Here is a 13,240-nt window from a genome sequence, read left to right on the forward strand (position 1 = left end):
ACTATGTCATCAATAAAACACCCTTAAAAGTTGATTTACTAGTCAGGGATCTGGGATCTCTTTTAGATAGTAACCTAGCCTTCGACCAGCATGTATCCAAGGTAGTAGGAAAATCCTTCTACGCTGCTTAACTTATAAGCAATGGCATGGCATCTGGGTCCAGACAGCTCATCATACCACTGTGCTCGGCCCTCATCAGACCCATCATGGAGTACCGATGCCCCCTTCGGTATGTACCTGACCAGACACATACAGCAACTGGCACGTTCACACAGGTTCCTTATAAAAAGAATACAGGGAGTGAACACTATGTACTATGCTGATCAACTTAAAGCTCTGTGTCTTTATTCAGTATTTTACAGACTTCTGAGAGGTGATCTTTGGCTAGTATCCAGAGATCCCTGGACCCTGTTTTGATGAATCTTTTGCACATCCGCAAAACAAACAGCATCAGAACTACTAGATTAAAAGACATAAATTTTGCTTGCAACATAAACAGGACATGTTAAAGAGAGAGATATGTTTATTGTAGAATTTCTGTTCTCTGGAACAGGCTTCCATCCATGTAAAGCACAACTTGGACCTATGGATGGATAATTGGAAATCCACCCCTAGCCTAGCTCCTATGTCTCTGATGGAGACAGGCAATCAGTAAATCACCACCTATATAAATCATATTTGTGGGTCACATTTGGTTTGCATGGTTAGGTCATTAATCTAATGTACACATATGAACCTATGTGAAACCTCTTGAGGAAGATCACTGCAGCAAATAAAAAAAAAAGAAAGTGGACAGAAAATGCCTCTGCCCCTCCTCTATGTGAAGGGCACTTATTTCTTTAATTTGTCAGCTTGAATACAGCATTGATTACAATGGACTTTTTCAGGCTCAATATGTGTATACAGAATAGTAGTAGTGCTAGGTTCTTAACATTGCTGTGACAATAAACATTTCTTACCCACATATTCCTTACTAAAAAGGAACCTCGAAGTTGCATGGAACTTGGTGAAAAAAATACTTTCTCCCTTGTCAGTCAACAGTCATTCAGGTGCTTTTATTCAGTGATGGCCAGTACTGTCACATTTATATCTATTTCACCAACAGAGGAAGTTAGCTCACAATCATATTTCACCAAATGGAATCTCAGAGCCCAAAGCCACCCTTTTTTCCAAGTCAAATACATTTTGCAACTTCTATGGCTCTGAAAATGTTGACTTTCTATAGTCAAAAATATGAACATGACTGCCAGTAAAATAACGATTAGAGGGCTACATTTTTAAGTATAATGCCATTCAAAAAGTAGGCACATAAATAACCAAAAGTAAGAAACAATGCAATTCATGGTTCTGTTATCATGCTCATAGGATAAAGTAACTTAACAAAGAGAGCTTTAAAAGCAGGTAGCTAACATGAGGACACTAAACACCTTTCAGAAACATTCAACAAAGTTCATGAATGCCACGCGTTCATAAGGAATTTAATATCAAGTGGCAGACAAATGTACAAACTGGCAGTCATTAAGAACAACTGTTATAAAAATCATTCAACTTCCTTGCACATTATTTTAATCTACAAACAGCACATTAACAAAACAAACAAAAAAAAGAACAAAACACAGAGATGAGTAATATTTAATGCAATGTAATAATATAAAGTTTAATTACTAAAATTGTGTATTTCTGAGTCATCACGATTTTTAAAATTAATTTCAAAAGCTATTTTTTCAAGTTTATGTTACATGATCACAGTTTAAATTAAATGGCAAGTTACAAGCAATTAACAGTAAAATACATTACAGAATTAATGATTCCCCAGTGTCAGAAGGAGCCCTGAGTATGGAAGTGGTAAGTTGTTTAAATCTTGGCAAGTAGACTCATGCACAAAGTTCTGTGTAAAGCATCCTCAGAAACCACAAAAGGTGAAATCTAAGAAACAGGTTTCAAAATAGCAAAGAGACTAAGACAAATGGCAAACTGACTGAAACAGGAAATGGGTATTATTAGACTGGTCCTGCAGTATTGCAGAAGAGAACCAGAGCAAGCTCACACTTACATGGTCAACACACAAATGAGGTGATCACAACTAAGCAGTCTTCAGACACACGACATTAATACAAAAAAAATTGCATTGTCTGCATTTTTCAACAAAATACTTCAATCTTGATGCTCATAACCATTGTATAAAACATTTGTCTTATACAGAAATAAAGGAGAAGAAGAAAAGCATCATATCTCAGTATACATGTTCCATCAAGACTGTAGTTTAAGACATCTTCAGAGTTTTGTAGTTGTGGTTTAGCTAGTTGGCCACACAGCAACAACCACAATTACAACAAGCAGCAACACGATAGTTACCAACATTCCTGAAACGAGAGGAAAATATGTTATTTGACACAATTCAGCAAGGTACCAACAAAACAGAAAATGATCACAGAAGGAAGGGGAGCAGTGACAACAAATGGTCAGGAGGACTCCACATATGTACTGGATTGTAGTTATACAATATTGTGCTGATTATCTTTAAATGGATGCTTCCACAAGAAATTCAAAAATACAATGTCCCCATCTGCACCATTCTGTAACAATCAAAAACTCCAAAGACACAACTGGGAATGATGCAACAAAACCAAAAACTGCACCGTTAAGCAGATGGCAGACATGTTGCTAACTCTTTATTAGTGCTTTCATCCTTTAATAAAAATGGACTTCTTCAGACTGGCTTTACTCAAACTAAGTCACATTAAATATATAGAATAATAATCATGACAAGACATTTTCCATTTATATAAAACAATCAAAATTTCTTTCAAATTCAATATAAAAATATTACATTTAAACACATAGGTATATAAATTCAATACAAACGTAATAATTATATATATAAATGGGTCCCATTTAGATGATCGAAGTCTTAGAACTTTGAATTTCATATGGCTGACACCATATGATCGGAATTTTAAGACTTTGAACATCTAAAAAAGAACAAAAATAAAATCCTGGATGTTTTTGCAGGGGGGCAAGCCCCCCCTGCACTCCCCCACACACCCCCACTACTTAAATATACCAACTGAAAAATTGCACTACAGCGAGGAGAAGGGAAAATTTCCTATTCCACGCTGTATGGAGATCTTAATTTAAAACATTCAAACTCTTTAAACTTCGATCATATGGTGCCGGCCATATGAAATTCGAAGTTCTAAGATTTCGATCATCTAAATGGGACCCATATATATATATATATATATATATATATATATATATATATATATATATATATATATATATACACACACACACACACACACGCACACACATAAATATACATATATATGTATATATATTTCTCTTAGTTTCTAAGAAACATGTAATATTTACGGCATCATCGATACCTACATATTTATTTGCTAGCAACTTAAGTTGCCACATAATTTCCCAGTTTTCCAAAATATTATTAAGATTATCTTCTCTTAAATCTTTACATACTTGATCTATTCTACTAAAATAAAGTTTATTACATACACTCTCATTGTTAATATGTCTGTATAAGGCAAGGTGGCACCTCCAGTTTTTATAGCATATAATCATCTTTAAAAACATACAATAAGTCATTCCTACATAAAAAGCAAGGCAGGCAGAACACAGAGCAATATATACACCATTTTATTAACGTGAAAAAAATTATTAATTAAAATAGTTGTCTCCCAACAGGGCAAATTAACAAATGGGACTTAAATATATATTTGAAAATGTTACAAGTTCCACACTTAGACATTCTCTTTTTTCTTTTAATCACAACACCCAATACATTTGTGCTATCTAGCATCTACCTTCTTTTTAAATTAATTTTGTTACACACAAATTGAAGTTTATTCCTAAAACAGATACCGATTTAGTATTACCGAATATTATTTTCCAGTTATCACTAATAATGCTCTTGATACTCATGCTTTCTAATAACACATCTAAATATATCTTAATATATAGAATGAACAGCTCCTTTAGGTCACAGTTAGTGTAAATGAATTGCCAGTAACTTCCAAAATTATTAGTAAACCACAGAAAAACAGCTAGCGATCCAAACCTCCGCCAAAGAAGTCACTACTATTTGCCAAGAAATATAGAGTTCTATGTCAAAAGATGAAAAATTCTTTATTGCAGGTAAGCGCTTTTGTCATGCTGCTCACACCATTTGATCAGACGTTTTACAACCATGCATCACAGTACTCTATACAAAAATTGGAATCAGCCCATTAACTTAATTGATTCAATTAAATAAATTAACTTGTTAATAACCCATGAAAACCTTCTATCAAAGCTATGCATAGCTCAAGCTCAAACTACTATAAAAACATATTTAAGAAATGCATATATAACAAATAAAGTACAGTTTTGTACCTACCATAAATGTAGATGTTCGAAGATCCACATTGCTGCAGTCCTTACATATGGGTAGTCCGCTGTCCTCGGTCGGCCCGAATACCAAAGTATTAGGCTGACGTCGGTCATGGGCGCTCAGATCTGACATCAGAGCGTCAGGGTATAAAAGCGCATGACCGACGTCATATCCTCAGTCTTTTCTTGCCCCAGATGTCAGAAGGCCCTAAAAAGAAAGGCCACAGCCCAAAAACAGGATACCTCCCAAAAACATGCCCAACAACAACCATCACCCAAACCATAAAACCATGCCAAACTACAGAGGGAAGGAGGGAGGAAAATGGGACTGCAGCAATGTGGATCTTGAACATCTACATTTATGGTAGGTACAAAACTGTACTATGTTCTTCATCTCACATTGCTGCAGTCCTTACATATGGGTAGAATCCCAAAGCAGAGGTAAAGGGAGGATGGCAAAATCATAAAAGCATTAGGGGCTGCTAAAATGCCCTGTAATATTGCAGTGGCAAATCCAGCCCTAGACTTAGAATAAAGAGGAAGGTGGTAATGCTTGGAAAAAGTATGTACTGAACTCCAAGTGGCTGCTTCCAAAATATCTTTTGTAGCTACCCCTTAGAAAGGCAGTAGAAGTGGCAGTAGCTCTAGTGGAATGAGGTCTGATTCCAGCGGAATCTCCTTACCATGATGGGAATAACAGAAAGAAATACAAAACCCAATCCATTTAGAAATAGTTTGTTTTGAAACAGGTGTTCCCTGAGAACCCAAAGCAAAAGAAACAAACAACTGCTGAGACTGCCTGAACCCCTTGGTTCTGCTCAAATAATAACGTAACTGCCTGTGAATATCCAAAGTATGCAAAATCTTCTCCCCTTTATTTTGGGGGTTTGCATAAAAAGTAGGCAAATGAATAGTTTGGTTCAAGGCCACACTAGAAACCACTTTAGGCATAAAGGAAGGATTAGTGCATAAAGATACCCTATCCTTATGAAAAATCAGGAAAGGTTCCACTGCCATAAGGGCCTGTAATTCAGAAACCCTTCTTGCAGAGGTAATGGCCAACAAAAAAAGCAGTCTTCCATGATAAATACTTTAACTCGGCAGTAGCTGCAGGCTCAAAAGGTTGTAGAGTAAGCTTTTCCAACACAAAATTGAGATCCCAAGCAGGAGTAGTAGCTCTACGTGGGGGTCTTATGTTCTTTGCCCCTCTAAGAAATTGCTTAAACAAAGGATGGGAAAATAAAGGAGGGTCACAGTCATAGTGAGCAGAAATGGCTGCAGCATGAACCTTTATCGAGGAGAAAGACAAACCCTTGTCCAATAACTCAGTAAGATATTGAAGAGAAACACTTAAATCAGGCTTGGAAACATCAAAGTCCTTCGCTTTGCTCCAAAGAAAAAATCTCCTCCATTTATCAGCGTAAACTTTCCTTGTACTAGGCCTTCTGGCCTCCAAAATAACATTCAAAACTTGTTGTGGAAGCTGAGACACTCCAGTGTCTAAAGCAGAATACGCCAGGCTGTGAGATGCAGAGACTGAATCTTGACATTGAGGAAGTGATCGCCCTCCTGAGACAAAAGATGCGGAATCAAAGGCAGAAGCCATGGAGGCTCCCGTACCAAACTCCTCAGTAGTGGGTACCAGTGCTGTCGAGGCCAATCCGGTGCTATCAGAATCATGGATGGCTTGTCTATTCTGGCCTTCAGGAGTACCTTGGGAATGAGAGGCAGAGGTGGAAAGGCATAGACATGAAGATTGCTCCAACTGAATGATAGAGCATCCACCTTCCAAGCTGTGGGATGAAACATTTTTGTGCAAAACTTTGGCAACTGGTAATTTAGTGGAGAAGCGAACAGATCTATGTCTGGAGTCCCCCATAACACTGTCAACTTTTGAAACACATGAGGATCCAGTTTCCACTCGTGAGGATCCACAATTTGTCTGCTCAACACATCCGCTAAGGAGTTCTGTGCTCCTGGTAGAAACCTTGCCTGAAGATTGAGGTGTAAACTGAGAGCAGTCTCCCACAAAATCATCGCTTGCCTGCAAAGAGGGTACGAATGGGTTCCCCTTGCTTGTTGATGTACCACATGACAGTAGTGTTGTCTGTTTGAATCAACACCTGTCCTGGGTGAAGTAAATCCTTGAAAGCCATCAATGCAAATTGGACTGCTAACATCTCCTTCAAGTTGATATGCAAATGTTGAAGTCTGACAGGCCACGTGTCTTGCACCCATTTTCCATTGAGGTGTGCTCCCCAAGCCTTGTCCGAGGCATCTGTCGTTAGAATCTGACTCGCCTCTGGTCGGGTCACAGGGAGTCCCTTGTTTAGGTGACATTCCTGAGCCCACCACAAAAATTCTTTCTGAATGCAAGGTATTATCTGAATGACAGTGTCTAGATCTTGGCAGTGTTGTGTCCATACATTTTGAGATACCATTGAAGCTTCCTCATATGCAGTTTGGCATTGGGAAGCACCAGAATACAAGATGCCATGAACCCCAAGGCTTGAAGGACTGTCCTTGCAGTCAGCCTGGACTGTAGAGACATTTGATGGAAATAAAGAGAAAGGCTTCTTTGTTTGTCCGGGGTCAAAAGGCCATCTGGGAAGCTGTATTCAGTCTCACACCCAGAAAGCACATGTCCTGAGAGGGTACTAGACTGGACTTTGTTTCGTTCACAGAATACCCTAGGCATCTTAACACTACCATCACATACTGTAGATGATGCAGAAGTTCGTCTTTGTGTTGTGCGATAATCAGGCAATCGTCCAAATAAGGATAAATCTGTATTCCTCTTAACCTGAAAAAGGCTATCACTGGAGCCAGAACCTTTGTGAACACTCTGGGTGCAGTAGATAAGCCAAAGGGCAATGCAGAGAACTGATAATGTAAATTTCCAGCCCGAAGACGCAGGTACCTCCTGCAACTGGGCCTGATAGGAACATGAAGATAAGCCTCTTAGAGATCCAGAGTTACCATCCAGTGATCTTTTCCCAACAGAGGTAAAAGCTGTTGTAACGTCAGCATTTTGAACTTTGGAATGTCCAGATAAGTGTTGAGGATAGATAAATCCAAAATTGGTCTCCACGTGTTCCCTTTCTTTGGTACTAGAAACAGGCGAGAATAAAATCCTAGTCCCACTTCTGACAGAGGAACTGGCTGTATAGCTCCCATTTGAAGAAGTAAAGAAATCTGCTTGTGAGCCTCTATCCTTTGCCGAGGAGGAACATCTGGCATGCCTTTGAAAGGAGGCAATGTATGGAAATAGAACTTGTAGCCTCGGTTTATAATGTCCAATACCCATTTGTCCTGGGTGACTAAAAGCCAGTTTTGCTTGAAGATTGCTAACTTTCCTCCCAAAGGAGCTGCCAGGGAAGAAGAATCTGGCAGCTGAAAATGCAGGTCATTGGGCCTGTTTACGAAAGGACTGGCCCCTGCCCTCACCTGCAGATTGTGCAGGGGAACTCCAAGTTCTAGGCCTGAATGTACTGTGAGCTCTGCCCCTGCCATGTCTAGATCTACCCCTAGACTGAGAATCAGAAGAAGGGTAGGTCCACCCCTTAGTAGGCCAATTTCTACTAAACTTTGGAGGTTGCACCTGCAAAAATCTTTAACAGTCTGCATGGACTTAGCCTTGTCTTCCATTTTCTTCAAAACCGACTCCACAGGGGGACCAAACAAAACTTCAGACTGTAAAGGGGCACCCAGAATTCTAGTTTTAACATGCTCGGACAAATTCTGATCCTTAAGCCAGGCGTGCCTACGAAGAACTGAACCAGTGGCAGCCACCCTAGAAGAGGCCTGTACAGCATCAAAACCACACTGCAAAGAATGCTTACCCACCTGTTCAGAGACATGTACTAAATCCTGCAATTCTTTACACTCTATGCCCTCTGCCAAAGCATCCACTTTAGATTTTAGCTGAGAAAGGAGGAAATTCTGATATTTCAACATATGAAACTGGCAATTTAAAGCCCTCATTGCTAAAGTAGAAGAGGTATACACCTTCTTACCCCATCTATCCAAAGCTCTAGCTTCCTTATCTAGAGGAACCGGATTCTTTACAACAGAAGCTCTGACACCCTTAAGCCCCTGACTAATAGTTTCTGGGTCCGCCCTAGGACTCTTATACAGATATTTATGAGCCTCAGGCACCCTGTAATACCTGTCCGGTTTAACTGGCGCAGGAGGCCAAGAATCTGGATTAAGGGAAGCCTCCGAGAAAACATCTTGAACAACATCCAAAACAGGAGGTATAGCCAAGGGTCTATGCTGTGGTAAAAACAAGAATTCCCTAAGCCTCTTCCGTGAATCAGAGAAATCCTGTCCTTCCCACTTAAAATGCTCCCTCGTGGAATGCAGAGTTTCTGAAAATGAAAAATCCTCTGGAGGAGAAGCAGAAGGAGTGGAATCCTCTGCATCAGAATCCGAATAAGGGGGAAAATCTTGAATATCTTCAGCAGAAGAGTCTGAGTCATCTGAGGCCTGATCCAAACTTTCCAACTCTGGCTCCACCCTGGGCCTCTTATCAGCAGGGGGCATAGAACCTCTAATTAAAGTAATCAAATCTTCTGCCATTTTAAGCATGTGCTTTTTAGGCACAGACCCTGAAGTACCTGGAGGGACACCAGAGGAAGGCAAAACAGACCTGCCCTTAGAGGAAGCCTTAGAAATAGTAGCAGAAGGCCTAACCACCTTAGGCATAGAAGGGAGAACAGTAACCTGAGAGGCCCCTTCAGCTTGACCTGACTCCTGTGAGGCCACATCCTGCAAAATCAAAGTTTCCCCCTGAGACTCAACAGAAACTTCAGCGGATCCACCTGCTCCACTGTAGTTTCTGCAGGACCGGCGTCCGAAACGGACGAATCAACCTGTCTAGGTTTCAAGAATTTGTCTTTGCGCTTCTTCGTGGAAGCGGGCGTCGGAGGATCCGACGGCATATTATAATTACACCGCTTACCAAAGACTAACCTAACACAATCTAACCTTCTTTTTATAGTGCGCTTATTAAACCTAGCACAAAACCGACACCCGACTACGTCGTGGTCCGGTCCCAAACAAGGAATGCAAAGAGAGTGATAATCCCTATGCGGTATCTGTTTCCCACAAGAAATACAATTATTCACTTTTTCTGACATCCGGAATTAACTGAGGCAAGAAAAAACAAAAATATTCCCCAACGGGGTACTTAGCCAACTTGGTTTCGGTCTGAAACTCAGAATACGAAAATTTCAGAACGCCGAACGGCACTTGCAACGCTGCTTCTGCATCGGACCATGCGGCAAAAAAGACTGAGGATATGACGTCGGTCATGCGCTTTTATACCCTGACGCTCTGATGTCAGATCTGAGCGCCCATGACCGACGTCAGCCTAATACTTTGGTATTCGGGCCGACCGAGGACAGCGGACTACCCATATGTAAGGACTGCAGCAATGTGAGATGAAGAACATCCACATGTGTATGAATGTAAAGGCACAATAAAAATTCATAAAAAACACTTATAAAACTCATGTATGCATACTTTTAGACCAGTGCATTCATACAAAAATAAAAAAATAAAAATATAAAACAAATACATACAAACATTTTTCTCTTTCTGCACCTAACCAGAAGGCTGCTTAGGTATTATTTATTATATAACTGTTCCAAATGACTTTTGTATGATCAAATCAAAGGCCTATTCCACAAGACAGGCTTAAGGGGGATTCTATCATTTAGCCCCTGACCCGTCTGCTCTCAATCTAATAATCCAACGTGTCTCAGAAGTCTCAGTTCTGTTTATTATGTCCCCCCTCTATCATTTTCTCTTATTGATTCTATCACTTGGAAGCTAAATGTATGCTAGGGCCCCTTACTTTGCACATGCTTAGCCAATGCATTTGTCACATTCTGGTTCCTAATGTATAATAAATGTTCTTGTATTCTGAACCTCAATTCCCTGTTAGATTTTCCTACATAGAAACTCGAACAAACATTACACACTGCTGTATATACTATGTTCTTGCTATTACAGGTAGCTTGAACATTAAACACATATTCTCTACCTGTGTCAGGGTGTGTTTTCTCCAAATATATGGATATTGGTTCTGTTGCCCAATTCTTACCTGAGACTATGGGTCTTGGGGGGGTTCACTGGGTCCTTGTGCATTTTGGGAACCCCTTGAATAATAGAGGTAAGGGGGCTATTCACTTTAAAATAATTATACAAGTCTTCAGTTATCCAACTATCTAGTATACACTCATATAACACATTTTCCAGTTTCATTAAAAGACTTTCCTTCTCTTTAACAGTAATGATTTCATACACCTTAACATCATTCAACATTTCTTTCATTTTATGTCGTAGTATCTTTTGTCCATAATTATTGTGGGTCTCCCTTTATCAGCTGGTTTTATAAGTCATTTAAGGCTTTATGTTTCCCTCTAGACGTGTTATTAAAAAAAGGCTGTGTGCTTCTCATTGTCTAATAATTCAAACATTTCTTTTTCACATAAGCTACTAAATACATCTGCAATGGGGTGACTAGGAGGGTGAATATACTAGGTTTTTTTAAAGACAGTCATTTCCTGGTCACTATTGTTCCCAAACAATAGTCTTAGCAACACATTCCTGCTAAACATTTTCAAGTCTATTATATTGTCAGTTACCTCAGTAGTTTGTGCAGGTATGAATGTAAAGCCTCTGTTCAGCATCTTCATTTCATCCTGAGTCAGTGTTCTACTAGAAATATTCCAGACTAGGGATCTTCCATTCTGTTGCTGACCATCCCTTCTTTGATGTCCTCTTGTTCGATATAGTCTGCTGCCCTTTTCCTTTGCATCCTCCTTTGCTCCGTGATCTGCCCCTCGGGGATCCTTGCTGAGCTGGTGTTAACTTTGTTGGAAATAGCAAGAACGTTACTACCAAAAACGGCACATTACCATGCACTAGATGTAATCAGGGCAGATGCTAGCAATAATTTCATGCACCCTGACACAGGTAGAGAACATGTGTTTAATGTTCAAGCTACCTGTAATAGCAAGAACATAGTATATATAGCAGTGTGTAATGTTTGTTCGAGTTTCTATGTAGGAAAAATTAATAGGGAATTGCGGTTCAGAATACGAGAACATTTATTATACATTAGGAACTAGAATGTGACAAATGCATTGGCTAAGCATGTGCAAAGTAAGGGGCCAGAGCATACATTTAGCTTCCAAGTGATAGAATCAGTAAGAGAAAATGATAGGGGGGGGACATAATAAACATTACTGAGACTTCTGAGACACATTGGATTATTAGATTGAGAGTAGACAGGGGTCAGGGGCTAAACGATAGAATCCCCCTTAAGCCTGTCAGAATAGGCCTTTGATTTGATCATACAAAAGTCATTTGGAACAGTTATATAATAAATAATACCTAAGCACCCTTCTGGTTAGGTGCAGAAAGAGAGAAATGTTTGTATGTATTTGTTTTATATTTTTATTTTTTTACTTTTGTATGAATGCACTGGTCCACCTGGTGAATCTGGGCATATTAGGGCAATGCAGCAATTGCCTCATGTAACCAGACAACCCTCTCCTCCTACCACCAAGCACTACAACCTGCGAGAGATGCAAGTACATAGCCAAACTGGAAGCAAAGATCTCTCCAGCCAAGACTGTGCTAGACAGTCAAGAGGAGAAGGTAAACATCTGCACCACACCTCAAGCAACACATAGCCCTACAAAACCCACACCATCAACACCCACACATAGCAACATGAAACCCACATATGCGGAGGCCCTTAACATTAACCTACTTAAGCAATGAGGACCTCGGAAGTTGAAACGCAAACACCAATCACAACCCAAGCAACACATAGCTCACAACAGCAGTGTGCCACCCAAAAACAGCCCCTAAGGCAAGCCAACGTACCAAACACTTTAGTCATAGGTGACTCTATAGTCAGGCACACTGATGTCCCACTTACCAGACTGAACAAGGAGAAAGTTATGGTCAGCTGCCTGTTGGGTGCCAGGATCTGCCACATAACGCATAACGCATGCACTCAAGTCACTCCACAACAAGTACAAATACTACTCTGTCATTGTTCATGTTGGAGTGAATGACTTCAGATGTACCTCCCTGGACTACATGAAGAGAGACATGGAAGAGCTCTCGAACCATGTGGCCCAGGAAGGTATGACCCTAGCCCTGTGTAGCATTCTGCCTTCACCCAGAATTATACCACAGTATAAGGACAAAATGATTGACTTCAACAACTGGCTAAGCTTCTGGTGTCATTCAAAGGTGATCCAGTATCTGTCTGCCTGGGACAACATGATCAACAAACCACAATGCTTTGCCAGAGATGGTCTGCACCTATCGCCCCTGGGATTTAGATTTCTGGCTAAGGCTCTTGCCACCCCTATAGTGCCTTTTTTAGGCAAGGTTCAAATGACAAAACCACCAACATGACAGACACAAACATGCGAAATCTGAGGGTAATTCTACTCAATGCTAGAAGTCTAAACCTCAAAATGCACTCTCACGAGGCACTCCTAAGAATGGAGAATATCAATATCTGTGGAGGCCTGTCCATATTCATTAAGGATATCCACAACTCCAGGCTAGTTGCTAAGCATAATGCATCTGAGATTATCCAAGTGCAACTAACTCTGGGCAAGACTGCAATCCAAATTGTAACTTGCTACAGATTCCCCACCATACCCCAGGATTCCCACTCCTCATTTCTTGAGACACTGGAAAATATTAGGGTACAACCCAACACCCTAATAATGGGCAATTTCAACTACCCAACCATTAACTGGGAAAACTACTCATGTACCAACTCTATTGCTCAAAGTTTTCTGGAATTCAT

The 13,240-nt window shown here is 40.1% G+C and overlaps 1 protein-coding gene across 3 annotated transcripts in view; it reads right to left on the reverse strand.

The window, feature by feature from the left end:
• The window catches only part of STX8 (syntaxin 8), a 2,187,953-nt gene that overhangs the window by 487,496 nt on the left and 1,687,217 nt on the right, over window positions 1-13,240 (reverse strand). Inside the window, exon 8 of one of the 3 annotated variants that reach the window (XM_044085029.1) lies at window positions 1,041-2,363. The exons of the other annotated variants lie outside the window; for them this stretch is intronic. Coding sequence (XP_043940964.1) covers window positions 2,296-2,363 — 68 coding nt within the window. The 3' untranslated portion in view covers window positions 1,041-2,295. Of the gene's footprint in view, window positions 1-1,040; window positions 2,364-13,240 lie in introns of those variants that run through there. 3 annotated transcript variants of the gene reach the window in all.

Source organism: Protopterus annectens, chromosome 10.part0, assembly GCF_019279795.1.
Source record: "Protopterus annectens isolate FY-2018-M chromosome 10.part0, PAN1.0, whole genome shotgun sequence".
In the NCBI taxonomy this organism is placed as follows: Eukaryota; Metazoa; Chordata; order Ceratodontiformes; family Protopteridae; genus Protopterus; species Protopterus annectens.